The 26,674-nt window shown below is 38.9% G+C and overlaps 1 protein-coding gene across 1 annotated transcript in view; it reads right to left on the bottom strand.

Moving 5' to 3' along the window:
* Positions 1–26,674, bottom strand: part of PARD3B (par-3 family cell polarity regulator beta) — a 617,867-nt gene that overhangs the window by 285,925 nt on the left and 305,268 nt on the right. The window contains exons 8-11 of the mRNA XM_074967987.1: positions 22,763–23,121; positions 18,308–18,447; positions 17,088–17,216; positions 335–520 (exon numbers count right to left, since the gene is read on the bottom strand). Of these exons, the coding sequence (XP_074824088.1) occupies positions 335–520; positions 17,088–17,216; positions 18,308–18,447; positions 22,763–23,121 (814 nt within the window). The remainder of the gene's footprint in view (positions 1–334; positions 521–17,087; positions 17,217–18,307; positions 18,448–22,762; positions 23,122–26,674) is intronic.

The raw sequence follows: 26,674 nt of genomic DNA, 5'->3' as shown, positions 1-26,674 counted from the left end.
AACTCTGACATCACTTTAAAAAAAAAAGAAAAAAGTATACATTTTTTTTCAGTACAAGTATGCATCTTTGTAAGATCTCTTTATAGAATAAAGAAACACTTGAGCAATCTTAACTATGAGGTAAATATTGGTATGTGAGCTAAATATATATATTTATATATGTTAATGTACATAGGATATTATTATGCGATGTGTTGGAATTAGCACAGTTTAGAAGAGCATTCCAGTAATTTTCTGGAAGTTAGAAGACAAGAACTCTCTCACGAAAAACTCCTAGAAGAGCATGTAAACATCTGAATGCTACCAGACAAGAGCTAATACAGTTCTTCCATACCTTAAAAGCTGCACCTCCATGGATAATGGATTTGATGAAAATCCCAAGGTCAGCCCCGGTCTCCCGAGATTTGTTGCCTTTCAAGCTGACACCAAGTCCAGCAGAACCTGAATCATTCAGAGGTATCTCAAAGGTCAGCTGTTCTGTGGTCTCCAGTGAAAGAATACTGCAGTTGGGCTCTCCTTTCTGTTGGAGAAATTGAAAGATGAAAACAGTGGAGGAAAAAAAGAGAATATTACACACACAGTACATTCTAGGTTTCCCAGATCTAATTCTTTGGACAGGTTCATGTAACTAAAAATAGTTTTGCACCATAGTTCCTTTATCTAGTCAACAGCTTTTGGGCTATTGCCTATGATTTGGTCACATGATTCTGTGACCTAATATAGATTATTAAAAATATTTATAAATATGATTACATGGAATATGGAAACACTTTAGCACAAGGTACTACAAGTGTGATACTACAGGACATTTAAGGCGAAGGACTCTGCATTTCAAACTTATACAAACAGCTACATTAAAAACGTACTCTCATAATTCATACTGCCTTTACATGTACGCTCACTGATTTTAATAGAGTTGTGTGGTTCAATTCCACACCATTCTAAGCTAAATCCTTAAAAAATTATTGCACCCTTAGTGGATGAATTGGTGCATGCTTTGGATCTCTTTTAAAGTTTGGAGCAGCAGTGTAAGAAACAAAATTAATAGAAAAATGGTATATGCAGAAAAATACCATTTTAAAAAGCAGAACGTGAAGTTAGCATTTCTCAAAGGTGCTGGACTGAAGTCCTCTGTTAATCCACAGAATGGGCACCACACAGGAAGTGGGAGTGGAAACTTCTCAACACTGTCCTGCCAACATTCCTCAAACCTAACTTGGAGGTATAGTGGAACCTCAGAGTTACAAACACCAAAATTAGGAACTGACCAATCAACCATTTGGAACCGGAAGTACACAATCGGGCAGCAGCAGAGACCAAAAAAACAAATACAGCACAGTACTAAAAAAATAAAGGGAAAGTTTAAAAAATATATTTGGCAAAGTAAGGAAACTGTTTCTGTGCTTGTTTCATTTAAATTAAGATGGCATAAAAGCAGCATTTTTCTTCTGCACAGTACAGTTTCAAAGTTGTATTAAGTCAATGTTCAACTGTAAACTTTTGAATGAACAACCATAATGTTTTGTTCAGAGTTACGAACCATTCCCGAGGGGTTTGTAACTCTGAGGTTCTCCTGTACTACCTCCATGGGTCCAAGGAAGTTCACGCCCCACATCCTTGCCGTCTCTGCTGAGATTGTCCACACAGCATCAACGTGTGCCAGTTGTGGGGCTGGTTTCTGGATAATCATAATGGTTCCTTTATGACCTTAAAGTTTATTATTCTGTCCAACTGGCAGTGGACTGAGACCACTATACAATACATTTAACACCCTACATGGGCAGCAAGAGGTGTGATCAAAAACAATAAGGGTAAAAACTAAATGTAAGTGAATGTCAATCATTGAAATAGTGTCAATTGAATACATGATTCACCTACATTTATCTAAGACGCCACTATTGCTGATGGAAAGTAACTACTGTCTGAGGGAGGGGTCACACTATTCAGTGAGCTAGAAGCATAAACCTTGATTCTAATATGTACCAAATACAAATATTTATTAAAAATTAATTGCATGGAAGTCAATTCATTTCATTTAATTGGAAAATACAAAAATGGCACGGTGTTGACACTGATAATTACTGTCTTGATGACATTAGCTTATCTCCACTACTTTTGCTCCATTTCTGTGCGCTTGCCTTTTTTCACCTGAAGTACACAACTTTCTGTGACATTTTTTCCTTACATAAGTAATTAACAAAATTATAACATATGGAGGCAACAGTCCTGTAAAAGTTCCCAAAGCCAATGAATTAAAATAAATAAGGGAAACTGAGCTAGAGTGGTTAGAGAATATGGTTGTATGTCTGGATTTGTATTGTCGCCTGGGACAATGACTCATCATAGGAGTTCAGTCAAGTCACTTAATCACATGGCTCACGAGCAGCACCACAGCCTCCCCTCTAGCTGAAGTTCATTAGACTCGATCTTATTGATTAATGATTTGTAGTTATGAAATATATTACCACAATGGGGCTGCTAGGAATCTACTGCTAAGGTATGCATCCCACAACGTGGCTCAAAAGAGGGAATCCTTCATCTAAGATGTATCTTACCTAGCCATAAGAAATCTTAGATATGGAATGAACTGCAGCCCAAATCTGACAATCGCAGGATCAGTGTGAGGGAGGATGAGTTTTAGCATAAATACTCAGATATTATGGAGATAGGGGCACTAAATAAATAAATAAATATTATATATATATATATATATATATATATATATATATATATGGGGGGCGGGGGGGGGGGGAGACAGAGATTACCAGATCTTCTATTGATAGCATTTGAAATGGGGGGTGGGGAGGAGGGAAGGGAGGAGTGGCACTAAATTTTGGATCCAAAGTAAAATACCAACCAAAAAATATGACTTCTCACTGAAATATATACCCCAACCACAGCAAACTTCTTAACTATCTCCTAATGCAATGATAGCACCCCAAACGCCTTATATAAATGGGATCACCTACATTTCTGCCTGCTACTTGCTTGCTGCACCAAACAGGAGCTTTATTTTCAACTAACAGCATAGGAAATGGACAGGTAATATCCATACCACCTCATATAATCACATCATTTAGCATCATGAATATTGGGTGCACTTGCTGACATCATTCACTTATATATTCTCTGGGATTTTCTGTCAGCATCCTTTTGGATCACAAAATAAATGGTTGCTGAAATACCACAAAACATAAAACAACTCCCTATCATCATATCAAGCCAGTACAACTGAAACCTTTGTGCCCCCTCAGCACAGTGCAAGAAAGTCTGGCTGTAAGACAGATCTTTATAGTGAAGAAGTTGGAAAATTGCTCGTGTCCTCAAATGATGACAGGAGAGACAGCATGGATAAAACAGACTGTTCACTCCTGAACTGCTCTGTCAAGTGTTTTTTCTTTTTTTGCCATGTCCCTACAAATGATAGAATATTTTATAACAGAAGTTACAAAATGATGTTAATTCTAGTGGACAACAATAACTAGACAATTACTGTACATTTATACACTATAAATAATAACTACAAACACGTGCTTTGTATCATTGTTTCTAAATATAAGTGAGTTCAGTTTTACACTAGATTCCCATACAAGTAGACTGCTAAAAACATGTGAAAAGCTAACCAAACTCTTCAAGTTTTGTGTAACATTTTTACGTTTATTTCATAAACGTATTCTGTGCATTAGTGCTTTTCACCAATCCATTGGGTTATCGTCTGAGTGCCTAGACATGCTATCTGTACCAAATGAGATCTTAAAAATATGTTCAGTGAGATATAAATACTAATTTTTTTCAGTATTAGGTTTCTTTCAGCTCTCCTTCAATACCCAGTTTGGAATCCTTATAGTTTCACAACCCTTTCACTGCAGCACTCTAAGGATCGAGTAATTTTATTATAAGAAAACCTCAGTAAATTAAAGTTCAATGTAAACAACAGCTGCTTGTACCTATTACTCAAGGAACTCTCCAGACAATCCCCCCAATACCTTTCACAACTGCTCCTTATCCAGTAGAACTAAATTGGTTAAAAACTGCCCCTTCTTGGGTGCATATTTACATTCAGCTTTACCTTAAGATCCAGCCAATGAATGTTGACAATCTGGCCCTTTTGGCTGATAGCTAAAAGGAAGTGGTAAATATGGTATCAGAGTGGGCATCTGTGTTTGAAGGTAGATGCAAAGCCAACTGAAGTTATGCAAGTAACGAAGGTGGACAAAGAGCTGTTGATAGGAGTTTCAGGACAGAAGCTGAATCAGAAGAAAGAATTTTTTATTGGGAAATACACTTACTGCCATCGGAGAGAAATCTGGAGAATTGAAAAGAAGAACCCAGCATGCATGGGCAGCAGTGAAAAAGGTGGCAGGAGTACTGTGGGACCAGCATTTAAGTAACAAATTGAAAGGAAAAATGTACAATGCATGTGTTTGTCCCTGCCTGCTCTACGGTTTGGAAAGGGTGGATCTGATAGAAAGGGAAGAAAAAAAAAACATACAGGTAGTGGAAAACAATATACTGAGGAGAATGGAAGACAAGCAGAGGTTAGAGGGCACATGGAAGAAATCAGTGGGGAGATTAACTTGGAACTCTTTGGGTATGTCTACACTGCAATTAAAAACCCACAGCTGGCCCATGTCAGCTGACTTGTGCTATGGGGCTGTGTAATTGCAGTGTAGATGTTTGGGCTTGGGCTTGGGCTGGGGCTGGAGAGTGAGCTCTGGGACCTCACGAGGGGGGAGGGTCTGGAGCCCAAGTCCAAATGTCTACACCACAATCAAACAGCTCCTTAGCCCAAGCCCCACAAGTCCGAGTCAGTTGACACAGGCCAGCCAGCCAGACAGGGTATGTCTAACTGCAGTGTAGACATACCCTTAGTGATGGAAAGCCTGGGGAGCACATGTTTGAGGTGGGCGGCACATGTGATAATGACCAGCAAAGAAAGCATGAGAGGAAGACGACAGCAAAAAAGGACATGGAAGTCCAAGGATACGGTGGAAAGACTCTGTTAAGAGAAGTTTGAAGAGAAAAGGAATTGAACTCCAAGACCTACGAACCCATGCCATGGACTGGAAGGAGTGGCAAAGAATTTTGGGCACCTCTGATCCACTGTAAATTGGAAAAGAAGTCAAAAAATGAAGTGACGTTTACACTAAGATCCAGCTAAATGTGACTTAAAACCAAACTAAGTCTGGTTTGTTTTAACTGTAATGTCACACACTAGCTAGCCATGAAGTGAAACCCCACTGACCAGAACGCTTTACAGGATAGGTGAAAGGAAAGCTGCATCAGATGTAAAAGTCAATTCCACAGCTCAGCATGAAACTACAGTAGCCCTGTCCTTATCTCTTCACTTAAGACATACCATTCCTTACCTATTCCATGGAATCTAACCACAAATGCTTGGATGCTCAACATAGCAAGTAGCAATTAATTCATCACAGACAACTACAGCAATGAAAAACCTACTGAAAATTTCTGTTGGCAGAGGAAGAAATACAAATACATTTCCTAAAAGTTTGGTTTCCTTCAATATACCAAAAAGAAAAGGAGTACTAGTGGCACCTTAGAGACTAACCGATTTATTTGAGCATAAGCTTTCGTGAGCTACAGCTCACTTCATCGGATGCATCCAATGAAGTGAGCTGTAGCTCACAAAAGCTTATGCTCAAATAAATTGGTTAGTCTCTAAGGTGCCACAAGTCCTCCTTTTCTTTTTGCGAATACAGACTAACACGGCTGCTACTCTGAAACCTTTCAATATACCAGTAACTTTAAATTCTCATCCTCATACTCCTTCTGTTCTTCATAATAGATGTCCCTTCACTGGTGACCATAAACAGCTGCAACCTTCCTAAAAGTAAGGGAATTTGTCCAGCTAACTGCCTTTTTTGGGAAACCAGTCTCATACATCATGACTATTCATTGCTACTAACAACTTTCCCAAATCCTAAATTTCCCTTACATTGCTAGAATGCTATCCCAGTGCATCAATATTTTACAGCAGAGCAATAATCCTTGACTGAAAGACTTACGGTCTGGTAAAGCAACTCCACTCTGATGCACTAAGTCTTCAATTCTATTAGAAATACCTTTGCTCTCAGTTCTTTACTTCAAAATTGGTATCATCCTATAATCCTAGTTCACTTGAGGATGATGTGAATGAAATGAGCTGCCACACTAACAAGTTTCTGTTCCAGAAACAGTACAGTGAGTGTCCAAAATGATACAAATGTGAGTTTCTGCTGGATCACCTTAGGGTTTCTCTCAACACAACCAATATTTTAGAATTACTCCAGGCAGTAATTAAGGTGACATTTCCTCCACAATATATATAATATACATCCACATCTCTTAAAGTGTAGTGTCGTGTTGAATTTGCATTCCACCACAGAGCCACGTAAGCAATTCAGTGGCACGGGGGGTGTCAGTTCTGTGTTTAACTGCACCTCTGCTCCCTCCACAGTATCCTCAAGGGTGCTCTTTAGGTCTTAGGCCTCACCTCTCTATGGGAAAGGACCTGCGTGTTTCCCTCCAGATCTGGGATTTAGGTGCAGTCCCCTGCAATTCACTGCGACTATCCCAGCAGGTTTGACATCAGTCCAACATCTGCAGATTGTTCTCTCAGAAACAATGCCTGAGTTACCAGTGACCAGCCAGCTTTCTCAAAATACAGTCTATTTTAGGACAAAAGTATTACAAAGAAAAAACAGTCTATATGAATGCTAAGCTTACTAAGGGTCACTCATCTTCCACACGGAGACGCTGGTAGGTTTCCAGTCCCTCAAAACCTTCCAGCAGGGTTTTTCCTTCTTGGTTACAATCCTATGTCATTTTTGGATCAAAATGAGGGCCCTTCTCAGCCAGTTCAGTCTGGCCCTTTATACCACAAGCTCTTTGTCTGTGGACCTCTTGAACGCAGTCTGAACCAGTAAATGTAAGTCACCTCAAGAGGTGGTACTTCTCTGGAGTTGTTTCGCAGTCCTAGGGTCTGCAGTAATTATCCCCCACTGATTTTACTTCTTGGGGGAACTCAGTAACCCTCCCCAATAGAGTTAGTATACAATCCTTAGTTCACAAGGATATATATAACATTTATAGATACAAAAATGTATTACTACTCCCAAGGCCTACGGTATTTGGCACATTTCAATATAATAATCTTTTGAAGTTTTCAGGCTCCCGACATCATGCATCTGTCACAAGATGTCCCTAGTATCCTTTTATATATATATATTAAAATTACAAGTATGGGGAATCAAAAGGTGCTGAATTTTAATTCTGCCTAGATAAATTCATGAACCTAAAGGAAACAAACAAACTTCAGGGATGTGCTTGAGTAAAGAATGGTAACTTAGCCTACAGTGATTGTGGTTCTTCGAGATGTGTTGTCCATAGATATTCCTCTTCTAGTGCACATGTGCTCCATGATTATGAAACTGGAATCTTTTCAATAGTAGTATCTGTGGGGCCCTCTAGCACCCTGTAGCTGAGGGTACAAAGGAAAGGGCAACCACAACCGCTCTCCAGTTTCTAACTAAAACAGAATCCAGATTGCCAATGACTCCATAGTAGCAGAGAAGGAACGGAGATTATGGAATACACTCTGACATCTTGAAGACAAAGTTACTGTACTGTAAATTAACCGGCCTTTCTTTGAATGATTGTCCCCATGTATTCCACTTCTGGTGGCTGAAGCAGTAACTCACGTCCTGGAGATGGGTACTCATCTGGTTAAAGACTTCCCAATAAGAAAAAAATTGGGGGTGTGGGGACATAAGCATCTGAAAAGAGGGGCGTATCATGGAAAATGACAGACATCCTTAATGCACGTCTCTCCTTCTATAAATTCATCAATTTTTAATTTTTGGGCCATGTAAACGAAGAACTGAAAAGTGTCCCTGGGATCTGCAGTAAGATCTGATTGCAGCATCCTTTTCAAAAGTTTTCCAGTGGAGGTAGGCATTCATTGATATTCATACATAGATTATTACTTGGCAACTACAGGATTTGAAAAAAGTGAAAACAGTAATTTTCCAAAAATTAAACACTTGCTGTAATCAAATCTCTTAAATCTTATCGCAGACCTCCGAAAATTCAATATATATTGGATATGGGCAATCTGCAGCAATTTTATAATTTGTCTGATATGACTGAACAATAGAATCAATAGTCTCAAAATACAAATGACTTCACTGTTATATCAATAAAACCAAGGCTCTTGTTTGAGAAGTTTTGCTCCCAAACCTGGGATTGAAGACTGGAGTTTGATAACACAGCAAAACAAAAACACCCCAAAGCCCTCTCTCCTGCAAACTCTTACTTAATAGTCAAATTAGTCAGAAAATGGCCAGCAAAGTTCATAAAGGACTGCACTTCAAAAACAGGTGAGAGAACTGTGTAAACTTGTTAGACATAATAGCAGAAAAACTTATAACTATAGCAAACCAATGGTCAATGCAGTAGACGGAAAATCTTCAATTGAGAGTTTTGGGAGACTTACTTGAGAACGCTGCTAGCTAACTAAGTGTTACCATTGGTTTTTACTTAGCTTTAACGAGTGCATCTGTGTTACAGATCTCTGCATTGTTAATTAAAAAGCTATATATAATCCTTCAAACAGTGTAATATCTACTTATATACGTCTAATATCTTTCCACACCTACAGGGCACAGTCAAAATGCATCTTCAGTCTTCTCCACTGTCTACACTAGAAACTGTCTTTTATCTACAACAGAAACAGAACAGGAAGGTTTTAAAAATAAGCACTGTTCATTCTGTTATTTCTTCTCAATATGGTCCATGGTATCTACTAAACATTATGCTCAATCCCCCATCTCCCGAGATACCACTTTCAATTAAACCTCTTATTTAATCTAAGAACGCCTGTTCTCATTGACCACTGCACTTTTTATCTGTGGATTTATGATAATCTAATGCACATCTCCCTGACTGGAAGGGCTGCCTTATTTATCTCTATTGTTCTTTTGCCAAGAGAAGCTTACAAAAAAAACCAAACCCTAGTTCTCACTGAAGCCAGGAAGGAAATAGCATTTGTTTAACACAACAAGAGGCCTTTCACTACCTGACTGATGCCCTTGACCAGCACACTATCATGGCCTCTCAATGTGCTGGCTGCCCCTTGCCTGGCTGCTCAGTTCTGATAAGAGATGCCAGCTCCCTTGAGTGCCATTCAGAGCTCAGAGTGAGAGGCAATGTACCCATGAGGATTATTTTAAAAGGCTTATGAAGGAAATAAGACATTTACATGCTTTCACTACTATTTTCTGCAAGAAACCTTACAGGTTAAAGAGCACTCTCTGAACATTGACTATTATTTGACAGAAAGGTTTGAAAAAAACATGCCGTATTGTTTACACCATTCTTTACCTTCCTTCCAATAAGAACTTAGATACAGTTTAAAAACACATACACACACTTTTGGTGGCTGATTATTTAGCGAGTTACCATATGCTCAAATAAATTGGTTAGTCTCTAAGGTGCCACAAGTACTCCTTTTCTTTTTGCGAATACAGACTAACACGGCTGTTACTCTGAAACCATAAAAACCAACACTATATGTTGTGGCAGATATACTGTAATGCTTCTGAAAACAATGCTGCAAGGTAATGGTCTGATGTAATGTCACAATGTGGTAAATAACTGAAGTCACTGTTGCATGTATCCCTTACCACACTTTTACAGAAGCTTTTTATCTACATTTATCTACCTACCATATTGTGATAAAAATAGTCACTAATGGTACCTCCTGTTAAAAGGCCAGAGGTGAATGTTATATTGTGCTTGGATATTTTGCACATTAATATAGTGCACTGCAAGTTCATGTCATGTTGGATAGAAAGGCTTTAGTTTGAAATACCTAGACGCCTTGGAACCACAGCTTTGAATACTGACCAAATCAGATTCAGCACTTCAATCCTCCAAGGATGATGAATTGCATTTCACAGTTTACCATGTGAGACTCCATCAGAGGAGACTTCAAAAACAAGATCCTTCAACCTCCTTTGTGTACTTATTCAAAACCTCACGGTGATTGTTATGAGAGAAAATGGTTTCCCTTTGTGAAAGAGTTTTGTCATAAGTAATAGCTCAGTGCCTAACTGCACTCTTAACACCTAACTATCCAGCCTCACTTCCTTTTGATGAGACTCTGGGAAGTAGACTGGGAGGCACATTAACTAGTTAAGACTAAAGCCCCATTTAGGCCAGGCATTTGATCATGCAAGTAATCCCACTAACATCTAACATACTTGAAGGCAAGCATGTGGTTGAAGACCTTGTTGAATCAGGGCCTAAATTTGCACACTACCTTCAAGAAGAGTTTAGCACAGTGCTGAGATATTACCCAGGCTCTACGGGAATACTGTTATTAGATGGTCAGCCACATACAAATCTTATTAATTTTTCTAACGGACTTAATAGCTATAGTTTTAAAGTAGGGATGGTAAAGAGATAGTTTTGTCTACCCACTTCAAATCCCAGAGAGGTTCACAATAAGAAGTCATATCCTACAACAGTGTTTTTCAAACTGTTGGTCACAAGCTAGTACTGGGTCACGGAATGTAAGGCAGTGGGCCGCAGCGGCTCTGGTCAGCACTGCCGACTGGGCCATTAAAAGTCCCATTGGCAATGCTGCCCGGCTAAGGCAGGCTAGTTCCTACCTGTTCTGACACCGTGCTGCGCCCCGGAAGCGGCCAGCAGTAGGTCTGGATCCTAGGCGGGGGGGCCACAGTACTCCACGTGCTGCCCCCACCCCGAGGCCCGGCTCCACACTTCCATTTGCCAGGAACCGACCAATGGGAGCTCGTGGGGGCAGAGCAGTGCCTGTGGGCGAGAGCTGCGCAGAGCCCCAACCCTGTGCCCGAACCCCCCGCCCCAGCCCTGAGCCCCGCCCTACACCTCAACCCCCTGCCCCAGCCCAAAGCCCCCCCTTCCATACCCTGAACCCCTCATTCCTGGCCCCACCCCGCAGCCCTCACCCCCCACAGCCCAACCTTCTGCCCCGGCCCTGAGCCCCTCCCACACCCCAAATCCCTCATCCCCAGCTCCATTGGGTCACAGGCATCAATAATTTTCTTCACCTGGATCGCCAGAAAAAACATTGGAAAACCGCTGTGCTAGAAGAACTTTTTCATAGATACGTTCATAGATCTTTGGGCCAGAAGGGACCATTATCATCATTTCTGATGGGTAGATGAATCAGATCTGATGATGCTTTCAGATGGTAACCTCCTATAGATGCCAAGTGGATTTAAGTAATGGCCAAAGCAAATCTTGATTTTACGGCAAATAAATATTGTAGCCCAGATAGCTGGGAGTTGAGGCACACAAAGACTAAGTTTCTGTTGAGAACCATATGTTATAGTGTCTCCACTCCTATTCTTAAGTCTTTCTGGTTTCTAATTTCATGGATTCAAGCGTGATGCCAACTAAGACTTCTGAGCTCTGCAGTGTATATGATGCCAAATACACTGATCTTATCTGCAGATCTTCAAGGGTTTTTTCCATAAGTGTTTGGAAACAGACAGACTATCCTGATTCAAAGTTCAAGACAGCCACCCTAAAACATCTTTAAAGGATTTGGGTCCAAAGCAATGCCAGTTTCCAAATGAAGTCAGTTCCCCTGCAGCTCTCAACAGAGATATTGCTGACCCTCCTTGAGAAAGGTTGGGAACGAACTGAAATTCTTTGTTTTCATGGGAGCTAGACTGACACACAACAGCATTGCCAAAACCTCACTCTGCTACTGCAAAATGGTGCAAAAAACCCACCCGCTCGACAAAAAAAAAATGTCTTAACAAAAAAACTCAACAACTCAAACAAATTATTCTAAGCTAAGGAGGAAAACAAAACAAAACAGGCAGCAGAAATAAACAGGTAGATGATACCAAGACCTACTCTCCATACTTCATGCTATGATCCCCTGCATAAAAACGGGATAGTCATTTTAGATAATGAACAAGATAACTACGTAACTTTGCCTCAGTACAATATTTCTAGTACTCTAGCTGTTACCTATAGTAAGGATAGTTAATACTGCAAATACTGAGGTAAGTGTATAAATTTAGTTCATGTAATCTCTAGAGTTTAAAGGTTGACTACTATACCCTTGTGCAAAACGTTCTAATGTACAAAGATGCATGTGCATGGTCCCCTCTGTCAATACTTTTTAGATTGTTCCAGCCTAGGAGAGACTCTCTGCACAAGAAATTCTTGAGGGAGATGTGATTTTGGTATGTATATAGTTTATAAAGCATCTTGGAATGAAAGGTTCTATATACATTTAAGATTTTTCTCCCCTGTATTTATATAAGGTACAAAAATGTTCTTTTAAAGAATATATAATACAATTTCTTTACGAATTAAAATTTGATGTGTATCATGGGCCAGATTTTCAAAAACTAGATTTCATTTTTGAGAGAGAACAGTTAATTGCTGAGGTGACTAATTTATTTGAACCATAATTTAGGATACTTGTATATGAGAGGAGTTCCTAATTTAATCTACTAATCAGGGATTTTAAACATATAAATTATTGAAATTGTGAGTACAACCAATTGGAGACACAATAATGGTTAAGTTTCAGAGTAGCAGCCGTGTTAGTCTGTATTTGCACTCCTTTTCTTTTTGCGAATAATGGTTAAGGCTGCATTGAAATTTGGTGCTGTCGTTCCTGCAGATTAACAGGTAAGAAACAATAAAGAAATCAAGCTTAGAATACCTAAATTAAAAAGGACAACATTTCAGATAAGCAAGAAATCTTCCTTTAGGTGAAGAATTCCAGGGTAGTGCAAAGAATTAATTAGGAAAAAGCTAAAACGTAAAAGTTAATCACAACAGAGCAAGAGGAAGAAAAAGCATAACTGAACTTGCCTCTAACTGTGCTTCCTTCCACACTGTGTAGTAAATATGTAAAAAGAGAGAATTCTAGATTTAAAGATCAACAGTTAAATTACACAGGTTCTTCTCCAATAGTATTTGTTATAAAAACACCAGTGCGACTGTTTTTGTTGTGCTTTGTTTTTCCCCCCAAGGGATGAAGTAATGTGTGTAATAACAAGACAAATAATGATCACAACTAGACCTGATTGTTCAAAACCATCTTTAAAATGACAGAGATGCAAAGCTTACAGTAATGTGCATGCCGAGGCTTAAAATACATAAAAATACATATTAACCTTTTCAATGCTTTATTATTTGTGACAAGTTTGGTGGAAGGGCACTTCTCTGCCTCTGTGCATACACATCCCGTAGCTTGAACACTCATTAAAAATAACAAGAACATTTGTAAAAGCCACTGCCCCGGGAATGAACAGCGCCATGCCATAGAAGGGTTAAGTTTTAGCTGATTCTAATTTAAGTGGCTTTGTATTTTACCAACTTCGAGAAAAAGGAAAACGATCTTTAAATCATTTAAAAAAAGAGAGTGCCACCTTAAGATCACACATTTTTTCCTGGGGAAAATGAGAGAAGAGAGAGAGACAGATAAATACATGATCAAAACTGTGTGTATATTTTCAGAATAGGATGGAACAGTAGCCTTCATTTGATGTATGTTTTATTTATTTTGATAATAGCTGGAAAATCCAACCCTGATCAGTGAGTCATTTTTTCTCTAATCTTTAAACATGCTTTAGAAAATATACACACTATTGCATAGCTTAAATCCAAACTGCACCCGTAGTATGCACTAATCACAGGCTAGTCTGTAGTCGGGGGTAATTAAGCAATTCAAGTTCATCCTGAGTTTGTAACCAGCTCCTTACTCATCTATTACATTGTTAACAACTGGCAGGAATTCCTAGTACCTTTTGGCTAACTGGACAGTCTGTGGTTGGTCCAAATTCTACTCTCCTCATCTACTTCAATAAGAAAATCTCATAAGAGCCCCTTATTCTCTTTTTGAGTAATGACAATAACTCAAAGAGCGTGCTTTCGGTTTTATTTAATGTTTCTAACGTACAAACAGTGTAACCATGCAGCTCTCAGATGTTAACTTTGACAGGGTTAGTATAACTAAATCCCAATCCTCTGCAATCCAATATCATCCCTTTTTCACAACATCCCCTTATGTATACCAGCAGCAAGAGACACTCAGGATAAAGGTTTACTACTCTCAATATCTAACTTTTATATTTGATAGCAAATTATCAGCATAAGATCAGAATGGCAAAACCCTCAAACAGTGCTCCTGTGCAATCTAATACAGTTGAAATGTTACTGAAGGCAATCTTTCATAAAAAGAGGCTTTGTTTTACCCTTCCTATTACCTTACCTTATAACAAACTCTCCTACTGTTAGGGGGCAGGCACTTAACAGAATGTCACCCTGTGTTATTTTACTCATTTCTATTGGGATTAGTGCTGAAGCAGCCGATATGTTTATTTAAACAATGGAATGATAAACAAAATAAAGGTGTTTTGCACCATGCCTTGGAGACTGTGAAAGACAGTCTGCCACGAGGACACGGAGTGTTTGAATTGGACCTTTCAACAGCAAGGTTGCCAAACCCTTCAGATCTTTTGAGATCACCAACAACATCTTGAACTGAACTCATATATTCAGAGCACTGCTCAAACGAAGAACAGGTTTGCTGTAGCAGCATTTACTCTACCCTACTGTTAAAATCACCACCACAACAAACTTTTGGGTCATATTCTACATGCAGTACATAGGGTCTCAGCCTGTAGCTAACATCATCCTTAGAAAATATTGGATTAACCATCTATTTTCCTCCTAAAAACAAACAGTCTAAGTTATTTTGTTGGTTTGTGTTTTCTTCTCCTCTATCAAATATGTATTGTTGGTGGCAGAGGATTACTCTAATTCAATCTTAAAATTAAAAACAACAACAAAGGCACATCAGCTAGTTTTTGATTCCTTTCAAATCTCTGCTGAGACTATTTTCAGATGCCACATGACTTCCGTCAAACATCACATTAATCTGAACATCTGGTAGCCTGGCAGTATTGTAAGCCATATTTCTATAGCAAGCTACCAAGTAGATATTACTGAAAGGCTTCTAAATTAGAAGGACATGTTCCTTAAAAGCATCCAACACAAATTTCAGCTACTAAAATATGTTATATGGTAGGTCAATGGGTTTACAAGGCCTACACTACCGTATTAGAATTCACATGTCATCACTATTGCTCTGAGGGCCATCTGAGCATCACTCTTTCACAGAGAAAGCAATTTAAGTGAAGGCCAAACCAGAAGGATAAATGTGGCTACCTTCTACGTCTCAATCTTGCCAGTCAGGAGTAACTCGTGAAATATAGCTAATCCTTGCTATAGGGTCTAGAATTGAATAGCAAGCAAGCCTGGCAGATAGAAATTATAAATACATTAAAAATTTCGACAGCCTCTTTTACCCACAAGGGGTTGCTGTAATTTCCAGGATAATCTGGCATACAACAGCAAAGCAGAAAACATAACACTAGGTGGGAAAGACATTGACACAGAAATGGTTAAAAAAAAAAAAAAGTATGGCACACTTAAAAAAAACCATACACTTCTCAAGCAATGGTACTTTCTAACTTACATAACAAAACTGTTTGCTTTTTTCCCCTTTATTGTTTCAAAAAATTGGGGAGAGGAAGGAGAATTACGTTTGAGTTCCGATCCTAAATATGATGGACAGGTTTGTACATTTATGTAGAAACTCTCTCCTTCATGCCCATACACACAGTGAATTTAGAGCTCAGGATCTTTCTAAATAGGGCCTCACCAAGGTCAGCATGGTTGGCAGCTCTGGGAACCACTAATTAGCAATGTTATTATCTCTTTAATAAACCTGGGATGGGTTTGATAGCATTCCATCACTAATTTTCCCCCTTACATAATTGCTCAAGCAAAAAGGAAAATTAAAACAAAAATAGATTAGCTCAGCACACTTCATTTTGGCTCTGGATCAGTAGTACATGTACAGGAAGCAGTGGCTAGCAACTGCAGAAAGACAGAGGGTCATATCACAGCAACTAACCTATTCCAGGGCTTCCGATAGGAGTGCAGGCAACACACACACTTTGCTCAACAAGGACTAAGTGATAACAAGGAAACATGAGGAAAAGTATGAGAAAACATACCAAAGTGGATTGCAGAAGGAGATGGTGCTAACAGGGGGTAAAGCAAAAGGAAAAGCGAAGTCCTGACAAAAGGGAGAAGGCTCATTCTTCAAGTAAGAAAACAAGAAAGGCCATTTGTTTTCTTTAAAGAAAATAGAATGAGACAAAGGCAGGAAGTGCTGTCCTTCCTTTATCCTGCAGAGCTCTCACTGAAAAGACAAATATATGCATCAGTCAAGATAAGGGAAAAGAGATGGTCTTCTTTGAGAGGAAACAAGTATGTAGCTCTACATTAATGGACTCCTCCTATGTATATTTAGGGTGGGAAGGAATATGATTTCACATTCAAGGTTTCCCAAAGCGCTGCTTTATTATTAAATGAATGTGAAATCTGTTAAACAGTTTAAGAACAGTTCGCACATATTAGAACTTTTTCTGTTAAAATCAAAGAATGTTTGCCAAGAAAGCAAGGTTCTCCCCTATCAGCCCTGAGAACGACTATGGCATTTTCCCTTCAGCTCATATAACCGCCACATAATGTGCCACAATTGGCATTCCCAGTTTAGGAGATGCCCAGTACTGAACAATGTCTGTTTTAGAGGCATTGTCAGAATTGTGTAGGGAAGCTTCAGAGCCTGTCAGCAACCAGTGTCATTAGTCCATTACTTTCACAAGCAATGAAATTCACCATGTACACTTAAAACAAAACCCTAAGCCTAAAAAAAAGAGTACTTTATTTTCAGGCATGCTCAATCTCATCATTACATAATTCATTTATAGTATTCCCTTGTGAATTATGCCTATGATGTCACTTCTGGGATGAAAATCAAATGTCAAAGAATTGTATTAAATAATGGGTAAAATTAAATATAAATACTTCTCCAAGACCAGCTTTAAATAATTGCCCTTCACTGGCTTCTCATCCAGCGACAGTTTACTTGTATTTCTTAGGTCAATTTTTAAACAGAGAACTAGTCTGATTTGGCATAGAGGAAAAAACATTACCAGCTCTCGAGGCAGAAAGGCTTCCTCCTGCCGAGCCACGATCAGAGAGACAGTCTCCCCTTGCTTAGTGCTTCTCAACAGAGCCACTAGTTCTTCTTGGGTCCTGCCAGTGACATCTCTGCCATTCACCTAATGGATGTAATTAGGAAACAAACAAAATAACTCTGACTAACAAGTGCGGTCTTTGATTTTCTAAACTGGGAGAGGTGTGGTTCAGAGGTCTGAGAACCAAGAAAGGCTGAGTTTTAAGGGCGGTCTGCATGGTCCTGTAGCACAGACCACGGGACCGTGATTTGCAGCACACACTGAAGTGTTAAGCTGTGACTGCCCGTGTAGACCCTACTAGCTGGAACCACAAAGTACCTAGCTTGCATTGACGTAGTCTTCTGGGACTACGTTACTACAAATTAGATACCTGCTAGTTCATGTTAGCAAGGTTTACATGGGGCAGTTACAGAGCAACACCTCAGTGTGTGCTGGAATTCACACCCCCATAATCTGCGCTGCAGAGCCATGCACCCAAGCCCTTAATTTGGTTGCTACAGTGAGTTTTCTCTCAGGCTTGCACAAATCACTTATCCTCTTTGCTGCTTTTCACCATCTGTTAATGGGGGTTTATAACACCTACCTGGCAGGGGTTTTGTGAAGATTAATCAGTTTGTAAAGCACTTTGAAAGTGAAAACCACTAAACAAGAGTTAAGCATTAATATTGTTTACATTAGAGCTCTTTGAGGTTAGCAAGTAAAAATAGCCCCATAGATAATGAGTTCATAAGTCAGACAAATATGAACATTTAAAACCAAGAAAATACAATGCAACTGATTTAAAATGTGCATTAGAAAAACATTCACAGTGAAAACACAGATCCTTGGATATTATTTCAGAGACTGTTTTTTTCAATTGATGTATCTATTTTCAAAATCGGGCAGCCATTTTATCTGCTCTCCCTTGTTTGAATGCCTTGCAAGACTATTTTCACAGGCACCTGATTCTGAACTGTGTATTTAAGTCAACAAGCAGTATGAAAGCACTGTGTTTAAAAAAAGCAAAACCCCAACAACCTACAATATGGGGTTTAAATTAGAAACATGCTATGTTATTTTGGTCACTAGTAATTACAGAAAATACAAATAAATATAAAATATAAATTTGAAAAGTCGATAAACAATATTTAGTGGTGAGAAAGGAAAGGATGTTTGATATTCCCAGTTCTGCTAACCTCCAGTATTCGGTCGCCTGATTGCAAACGACCATCTTTGACTGCTGCCCCCTTTGGCAAAATATTCTTCACAAAAATAGGACCAGGGCCATGAACCGAAGAGTCTCTGGTAACCACAGTGAAACCAAGTCCTTCAGGACCTAGAGTGCAGACAGAGAAGGTTTATTGTAAATTTCAACAAGAAAATTATATTAATTAAAATAATGGAACAGTAAAATTTAAAAACATAAGTATCAAGAGCAAGCATTTAGATTACCTCTCAATGAGAGCTGCTTCAGCCATTGAGCATGATTTCATGGAAGACCAGAAGAGTAAGTATTATGACACTGTCAGAAGAGACAGGTTCAGACCTGCTGTTAATATGCATAAACTAAAATAGTTTTGAATTACCCATGCTCCAATCAGAAACTAAATGGAGGGCTCACTCTAAATATAATGCCTCTTTCCCAGGTAGTTTTGGGACTGCTTTAGATATTAATCCTTTAGAGTCAAATCATCTCATAAAATATTTGCGTATAGTGGTGTATAGCAAAGAAAATTATGGTAAAAAAATTAGGCAAAGCAGCACAGATACAGGAAGGGGGACTGACTGACACCATCTTGTGTGCCTATAATCAATGGCATGATTGTTGCCCAAAATATGCTCAAAATTAAGTTAAAGGAAGAAATATGGTGACAGTGATGAAGAGCACAGAAACTTTATACCATTCAAAGCGTACGGAAAACTCTACTTAAGTCTTAGTAATGTGGAATGACTCAATATTATCTTAAGCAGAAATCTATGCACACACAGGTTTTCATCTGTCTGGCAAGGGTCTGGGAGATCGAGGTTATCAAAGCCAGCCATGCACATTGGCATTAAAGACATTGCTTCACATGATATCTCACAAGTTACAGACAACTTCAGAGAACTTGGAAGAGTGCTGAAGGAGCTATGTCCAAGTGACTTTTCTTGAGATCCTTTCTGCCCCAAAAGTGAAGGAAGACGGAAAGAAGGAGATTCTGGTAGAGAACTGCTGACTAAGTAGCGTAAGGTAGCAGGTTTTAATTGTGAGGAACATTGACCTACCTCTTATGGGGAGAATGGTTGTATAGATTGGATAGCCTCCATTTTAGCAGAAGGGGAACCAAGCTTCTAGGGGACAGCAGGATGTTAAACAAAAGGAACGAGTGAAGCGATGGGAGGATGTACAAATGAGCATTTATTTAGCGCAAAATCAAGATGCCATGAACCAAATTAATCAAGGCACCAAGAGAAGAAAATTTTTAATTGCCTGTACACCAGTGCTAAGAGTATGGGTAATAAACGAGCGATTAGAATTGCTCATTTATGAGCATAAATTCAACCTTGTTGATATTACTGAAACATGGTGGAAAAATGTGCATGATTGGAATGTCAACATCACTGGTTATAACCTATTTAAGGAAGGATCAAGTGGGCAAAAGGGGATGAGGAGTAGCACTGTGTGTCATGATGGCATTGCCTATTTCCAAGTCACTGACAATGTTGGAAGCAAACAATCTTGAATGCTTATGGATCAATGTTTTAACAGCTAAAGCACAAGATAGCTGCTAATGCATGTCTGCTCTAGACCACCAAATCAAGAGAGAAGAAGACAACTGTCTCCTTAAGCACCCATCTGTAATGTATAGCGAAAACTCACGAGCGATTTCAATTTGGGTGACATATATTAGAGTTCTCATGCTGCCAGTACTACAACATCCTTGTAATTTCTAAAAGCCATATATGACTATTTCCTAACACAAAAAGTGTGGCAGCTACAACAGGGGAATTCTATATTGAACCTCAGCTTGACAGCTAAAGAAGAATATATCACAGAACTAAAAATTAGCGGTTGTTTAGTACAAGTGATCATGACTTTCTTACATTTGTTATGTGTAAACAGAATTTAAAAGAGTCAATATTTCAAAGCTGAAAACAATTATGAACCAAATCAGCTTGGAGAAAAAATTTAAATAAAAATATAAATGATAATTGGGAACTGTTTAAGAACATTTTACTCAATGCCCACAAAGCCACAAATTGAGAAAGCAGGCTATGATAGTTTAAAAACAAACAAAAAATAAACCTCAGCCTGGTTCAAAAGAGAAGCAAAAAAGCAGCAACATAAACAGAACAAAAACAACCCCATATATAATAAATGGAAAAAAGGGACACTAATAACAATAAATAGAAGTCAGATGCTAGGAATTGTGGAAAATTGATAAGGGACGAAAAAGAACACAAGCAGAAATATATGGCCAGCAGAGACCGCACAATAAAAAAAAGCGTTTTGTGTTTTTTTGAAAACGTCCCAAATAAAAGAAACCTTAACAATGATGTCAACTATCAGGGTCCTTTACTCGATGGAAATGGTAGAATTGTCAGTAATAATAACGAAAAGACAGAAGTGTTCAACAGATATTTCTGTTCTGTACTTAGGGAAAAGTCAGATGATGTATTCCCATCACACGATGATGGAATTCTTTCCATTCCAACAATAACTACACAGAATGTTAAATAGCAGCTAAAGTCACACATCTTTAAATCAGCAGAGTTTTAAAAGAGCTGACTGAGGAACTCTCTCGAGCGTTAACTGCTTCTGTTCAGTAAGACTTGGAACACTGGGGATGTTCTAGAGGACCAGAAAAAGATAACTTTTTACCAATATTTAAAAAGAGTAAATAGGATGACCTGAGTAACTATAGGCCTGCCAGCCTGACAGTAATCCCAGGTAAAATAATAGAATTGCTGATGTGGGACTTAATTAATAAAGAATTAATGTTTTATAATGCCAATTAACATGGGTTTATGGAAAATAGATCTTGTCAAACTAAGTTAGTATCATTTTTTGATGAGATAATAGGTTTGGTTGATGAATACACTTAGACTTCTGGAAGGCATTTGGTTTGGTATCACATGACATTTTGATTAAAAAACTAGACTACTACAAAAAATAACATGGCACATATTAAATGGATTAAAAACTAGCATACTGATAGCAAAATATAATTGTAAATAGGGAATCATCATCAAAAGGGTGTGTTTCCAGCAAGGTCCTGCAGGGATTGGTTCTTGTCTCTAAGCTATTTACTATTTTTGTCAATGCTCTGGAAGAAAACATAAAATCACTACTGATAAAGTTTGCAGAGGACACAGAGATTGTGGGAGTGGTAAAAAATGAAGGTGATAGACCTGGATTGCTTAGCAAGGAGAGTGCAGGCAGATTTCAATATAGCCAAATATAAGGTCATATCATCTAGGAACAAAGAACGGAGGCCATACTTACGGGACGTGGGACACTATCCTGCGAAGCAGTGACTCTGAAAAGGACTTAGGGGGTCATGATATATAAACCAAGGAATATCAAGCAGGAATAGGGGAGTAATCTTATCTCGATATTGGGCATTAGTGCAACCACTACTGGTACACTCTGTCCAGTTCCGGTATTCACATTTCAAGAAGGATGTTACATTGGAGGAAATTCAGAGAAAAGTCAAAAGAATGAGTAAGGGACTGGAAAACATGCCTTAAAGTGAGAGACGCAAGCTTATCAAAGAGAAAGTTAAGGGGTAACCCGATCACAGCCCATAAGTATCTACACGGGGAGAACAAAGAATTATTGAGTTAAACAAACAAAGGTATAACAAGAGCCAATGGTTGGGAGATGGAGCTAGACAAATTCAGACTAGAAATAAGGGGCTGATTGTAAAAGTGAGAGTAATTAAACATTGAAACAATTTATCAAGGGTTGTGGGAGATTCTCGATCACCAGAAATTTTAAAATCTAGACCGGATGTTTTTATAAAAGATGTGCTCTAACTACTGGTCTTGATGCATGCATTCATAACAGGAACTCCTCTGGCCTGTGTTACATATCATGAATCACTTCTCAGGTCAGACCAAATGATCATAATGGTCCTTTCTGGCTTCAAAATCCATGAATTACAGGGAAGTTCCTGAAAGCTCCACTCCAATTAATCTGTGGGGCTGCACTGCGCATTCTCAAATTTAATTGCTGCATCCCATGTACTTGCTCTACTTTATCATTCTTTTAAACTATCCCCCTTGCACACTCTACACAGCTTCTTCTTCACTTCAGATTAGGTTGCCACTGGATCTTCTAACGACAAAGCCATGGAAATTTTGGATTTGTTTTTCCTGTTCTGCTCATTTTTCCCTAAGTGCAGAATGCAACAACATCACTTCATATGAACTTCCTCCCACAATGATGTCACACCAACATGTAAAAACAAAACAGGGCAGGAAAAACTTGGCAATAGTCCCCAGTGACATATTCAGAACATTTTGTTTATCTTTTAGTAAAGTATCAATAACTAAGCTGTTTAAACACTCAGCTGGCCCCATGTCACCAGTTCAGTTAAAAGTTAAGGTACCAATACAGAGAACATGTAGTTGTTACAGTACATCAGTGCTGATTGTTGAACCTTTACCTTTCTTAAGGTCTATCTTTATTCTCTTTGCATTTTTCTTGTTGCCGAAGCCCATCACAGGAGACAGGGATGGTGAAGATGGTTTCTTACCCAACCTTGGGAGATTGGGGCTCTTAGTGTGTTGTAGCGTTGCCTGCAGATCTGTCTCCAGGCTGTTCATTCCAGAGAGATCTACTGTTTTCACAGCTGGTTTCATAAGAACAGGAGGTGGAACCTTTGTTTTTGGAACTCCATCATCATTATCGAGCAAACAAAGGGGAGCAATGGCAGACTTTTCATATTGTTCACGATTATATGGAGGAACCACTTCCAAGAAGACACTTGAAGATTTCATTGCCTGACGGAAGATATCCTGAGCCCTTTAAAGAAAAAGCATGAAAACAAATACATCAAAACCAGAAAATCTACGCGTTATGGGGTTCAGGGTGCAATGCAGACCAGTAAGGGGCTGAGTCACAGCCTGCCTGCAAGCCTGAGTGCCTTACCATGCTTTGCTGCTGCAGCTTCCAGCCTGGGTCACTCACAGCCAGCCTACCAGCATGCAAGTCACACCCTAGTTCTGCAGCTCTGACCTTAGCTGCCTGTCTGCAGCCCCACATGGATTTCTACTGGAATCAGTTACTACTTGCAGGGTGACCCCAACGCACTCCCAGTACTGAATTTTCCCAAAACCATGTGTTCTGCAATGTCCAGCCCTCTCCAGGACAGTTCAGAGAAACAATAGGTTTGTTGTTCCTCTAAAGACAAAAGCACATCGCAGCTTATTAACTTAACTGGGGTAAATACACTCTTCTCTACAAACACAGAACTGAGCTGGTTTATAATGAAAATGAAACAAATTTATTAACAATTGGACATAGGTTAAGTGATACCAATTTAAAGGAATAAAGCTAGACAGGGCTACATACAAACAAAACACAAACCTAAAAGTCTAAAACTTAATATAGCAAGGTATACATTTTGTTCTAGATGGTTTCCCTCATCAGTCTTCCTTCTTTCCAACCATGGTTGACTTTCTCTCAGTCAGGAACAGCCACAAAAGACAAGGCACTGGCTTCCCTTTTCTTCCTAAGTGTCTCAACTATATTCAGTTTCCAGAGACTTCAACCCTCCATAGTTGAAGGACTCATATTTCTCAGCTTGCAAGAGCTCTGGCCTCCAGTGTCCGTCTAGTGAGGGATGACAAAGATGGCTTCTATTTTTGCTTACATCTTCCAAAGTTCAGTGCCTTTATTTCAAGAGGCATGATGACCTCATTCTGTTTTTCCCTTCCTTTGGATTTCCCATCCCCCTGTACATTAATGGGGCTTCCACTGTTTTCATTTCACCATTCTTAATATACATAGGAGACAGGTAAATAGCTGCCTTCTCTCCTCTCTGAGAGGGAACCAGTTTCTCCCTGTTTGGCCACAGACTTTAAAGCATAATATCATTAAGTATCCATATTTCCTCATATAGTGTTAATCCATACATTTCACAATAATATTAACCCCCAGTGTGTTATTTCAGAAAAGACCTCACTCTGTACACTTTTATAATACAGTAGTATTGTATAAATCAGTTGATTCAGTTGCTTGTCACCTTATGTTCAGTCCCTCCTCTCCAGTCCTCACAGACCAATAAAACTTTAAAATGGGTTCTTCTAAACGTTACCTACAATGTAAAGTTTACTCAAGCTGTGAGTAAGGTGACATGGAGTCTGGTGGTGAAGGAAGCTCTATACTCTTTTCCCCCTATTTGTTATCTTAATAACTCGGTTTACCTAATGTGTAAAAATTGATATTCATGGTCTTTGCCTGAAACCCAGGCTGGTCAGAGAATCAAATATACATTCCTTTGTCTAAAGCAGACCTGTTTACCCAGTCCCGCTGAAATAGATCACAGAATTGCAGGACTAGAAGAGGCCTCAAGAGGTCATCTAGTTCAGTCCCCTGCACTCAAGGAAGGGCTAAGCATTATCTAGACCATCCCTGACAGGTGTTTGTCTAACCTGCTCTTAAAAATCTCCAATGATGCAGATTCCACAACCTCCCAAGGCAATTTATTCCAGTGCTTAACCACCCTGACAGTTAGGAAGTTTTTGCTAATGTCCAAACTCAATCACTCTTGCTGCAATTTAAGACCATTGCTTCTTGTCCTATCCTCAGAGGTTAAAGAGAATAATTTCTCTCCCGCCTCCTTGTAGCAACCTTTTATGTACGAGGAAACAGTTATGTCCCCTCTTAGTCTTCTCTTCTCCAGACTTAAACCCAAATTTTCCATCTTCCCTCATAGGTCATGTTTTCTAGACCTTTAATAATTTTTGTTGCTCATTGGTGGACTTTCTCCAATTTGTCCACATCTTTCCTGAAATGTGGCACCCAGAACAGGACACAGTACTCCAGTTGAGGCCTAATCTGCGCGGAGTAGAGCAGAAGAATTAATTCTTATGTCTTGCTTACAACACTGCTAATACATCCCAGAATGATGTTTGCTTTTTTTGCAACAATGTTACACTGTTAACTCGTGTTTAGCTTATGAACCACTATGACGTTCAGATCCCTTTCTCCAGTACTCCTTCCTACACACAGTCATTTCCCATTTTGTGTGTGCAACTGACTGTTCCTTCCTAAGTGGAATATATTGCATTTGTCTTTATTGAATTTCATCCTATTTACTTCAAACTATTTCTCCAGTTTGTCCAGGTCTTTCTGAATTTTAATCTTATCCTCCAAAGCACTTGCAACTCCTCCCAGCTTGGTATTATCCTCTATGCCATTATCTAAATCATTGATGAAGACATTGAACAGAACCGGACCCAGAACTGATCCCTGTGGGACCCCACTTGATATGCCCTTCCAGCTCAATTGTGAACCACTGATAACTACCCTCTAGGAATGGTTTTCCAATCAGTTATGCATCCACCTTATAGTAGTTCCATCTAGGTTATATTTCCCTAATTTGTTTATCAGACGGTCATGTAAGAGAGTATCAAAAGTCTTACTGAAGTCAAGATATACCATGTCTACTGCTTCCCCCCCATCCATGAGGCTTGTTACTCTGTCAAAGAAAGCTATTAGGGTGGTTTGACACGATTTGTTCTTGACAAATCAATGTTGTTACTTATCACCTTATTATCTTCTACATTTCTGCAAACTGATTGCTTAATTATTTGCTCCATTATCTTTCCTGGTACTGAACTTAAACTGACTGGTCTGTAATTTCCCTGGTTGTCCTTATTCCCCTTTTTATAGATTGGCACTATATTTGCCCTTTTCCAGTCCTCTGGAATCTCACCCATCTTCCATGACTTTTAGAAGATAATCACTAATGGTTCAGACATCTCCTCAGTCAGCTCCTTGAATATTCTAGAATATATTTCATCAGGCACCAGTGACTTGAAAACATCTAACTTGTCTAAGTAATTTTTAACTTGTTCTTTCTTTATTTTAATTTAGGATACTACCTCATTTTCACTGGCATTCATTAAGGTAGATGTCCAATTGCTAATAAACCTTTTGGTGAAAACTGACACAAAAATATCATTTAGCACTTCTGCCATTTCCACATTTTCTGTTATTGTTTCCATGCCTCCTCCCGTCCTTTTCACTGAGTAATGGGCGTACCCTGTCCTTGGTCTTCCCTCTTGCTGCTAACGTATTTGTAGAATGTTTTCTTTTTACCTTTTATGTCTCTAGCTAGTTTAATCTTGTTTTGTGTCCTGGCCTTTCTAATTCTGTCCCTACATACTTGTGTTGCCCAGTTTAAACACACTTTAATTGCAGTGTATATTCAAAACTCTTAACACACACTACGTGCATACACCACTCAAGAATATTAATGATCAGAGAGTTATTAGTTTTCAAATGGTACCTCATAAGTCATATTTTGTACAAAGATTACTACAATAGTGTTTAAGGTCTGAATACAGGG

The sequence above is a fragment of the Natator depressus genome, chromosome 11 (assembly GCF_965152275.1).
Source record: "Natator depressus isolate rNatDep1 chromosome 11, rNatDep2.hap1, whole genome shotgun sequence".
Lineage (NCBI taxonomy): Eukaryota > Metazoa > Chordata > Testudines > Cheloniidae > Natator > Natator depressus.
This window is presented reverse-complemented; position numbering and strand designations above follow the sequence as displayed.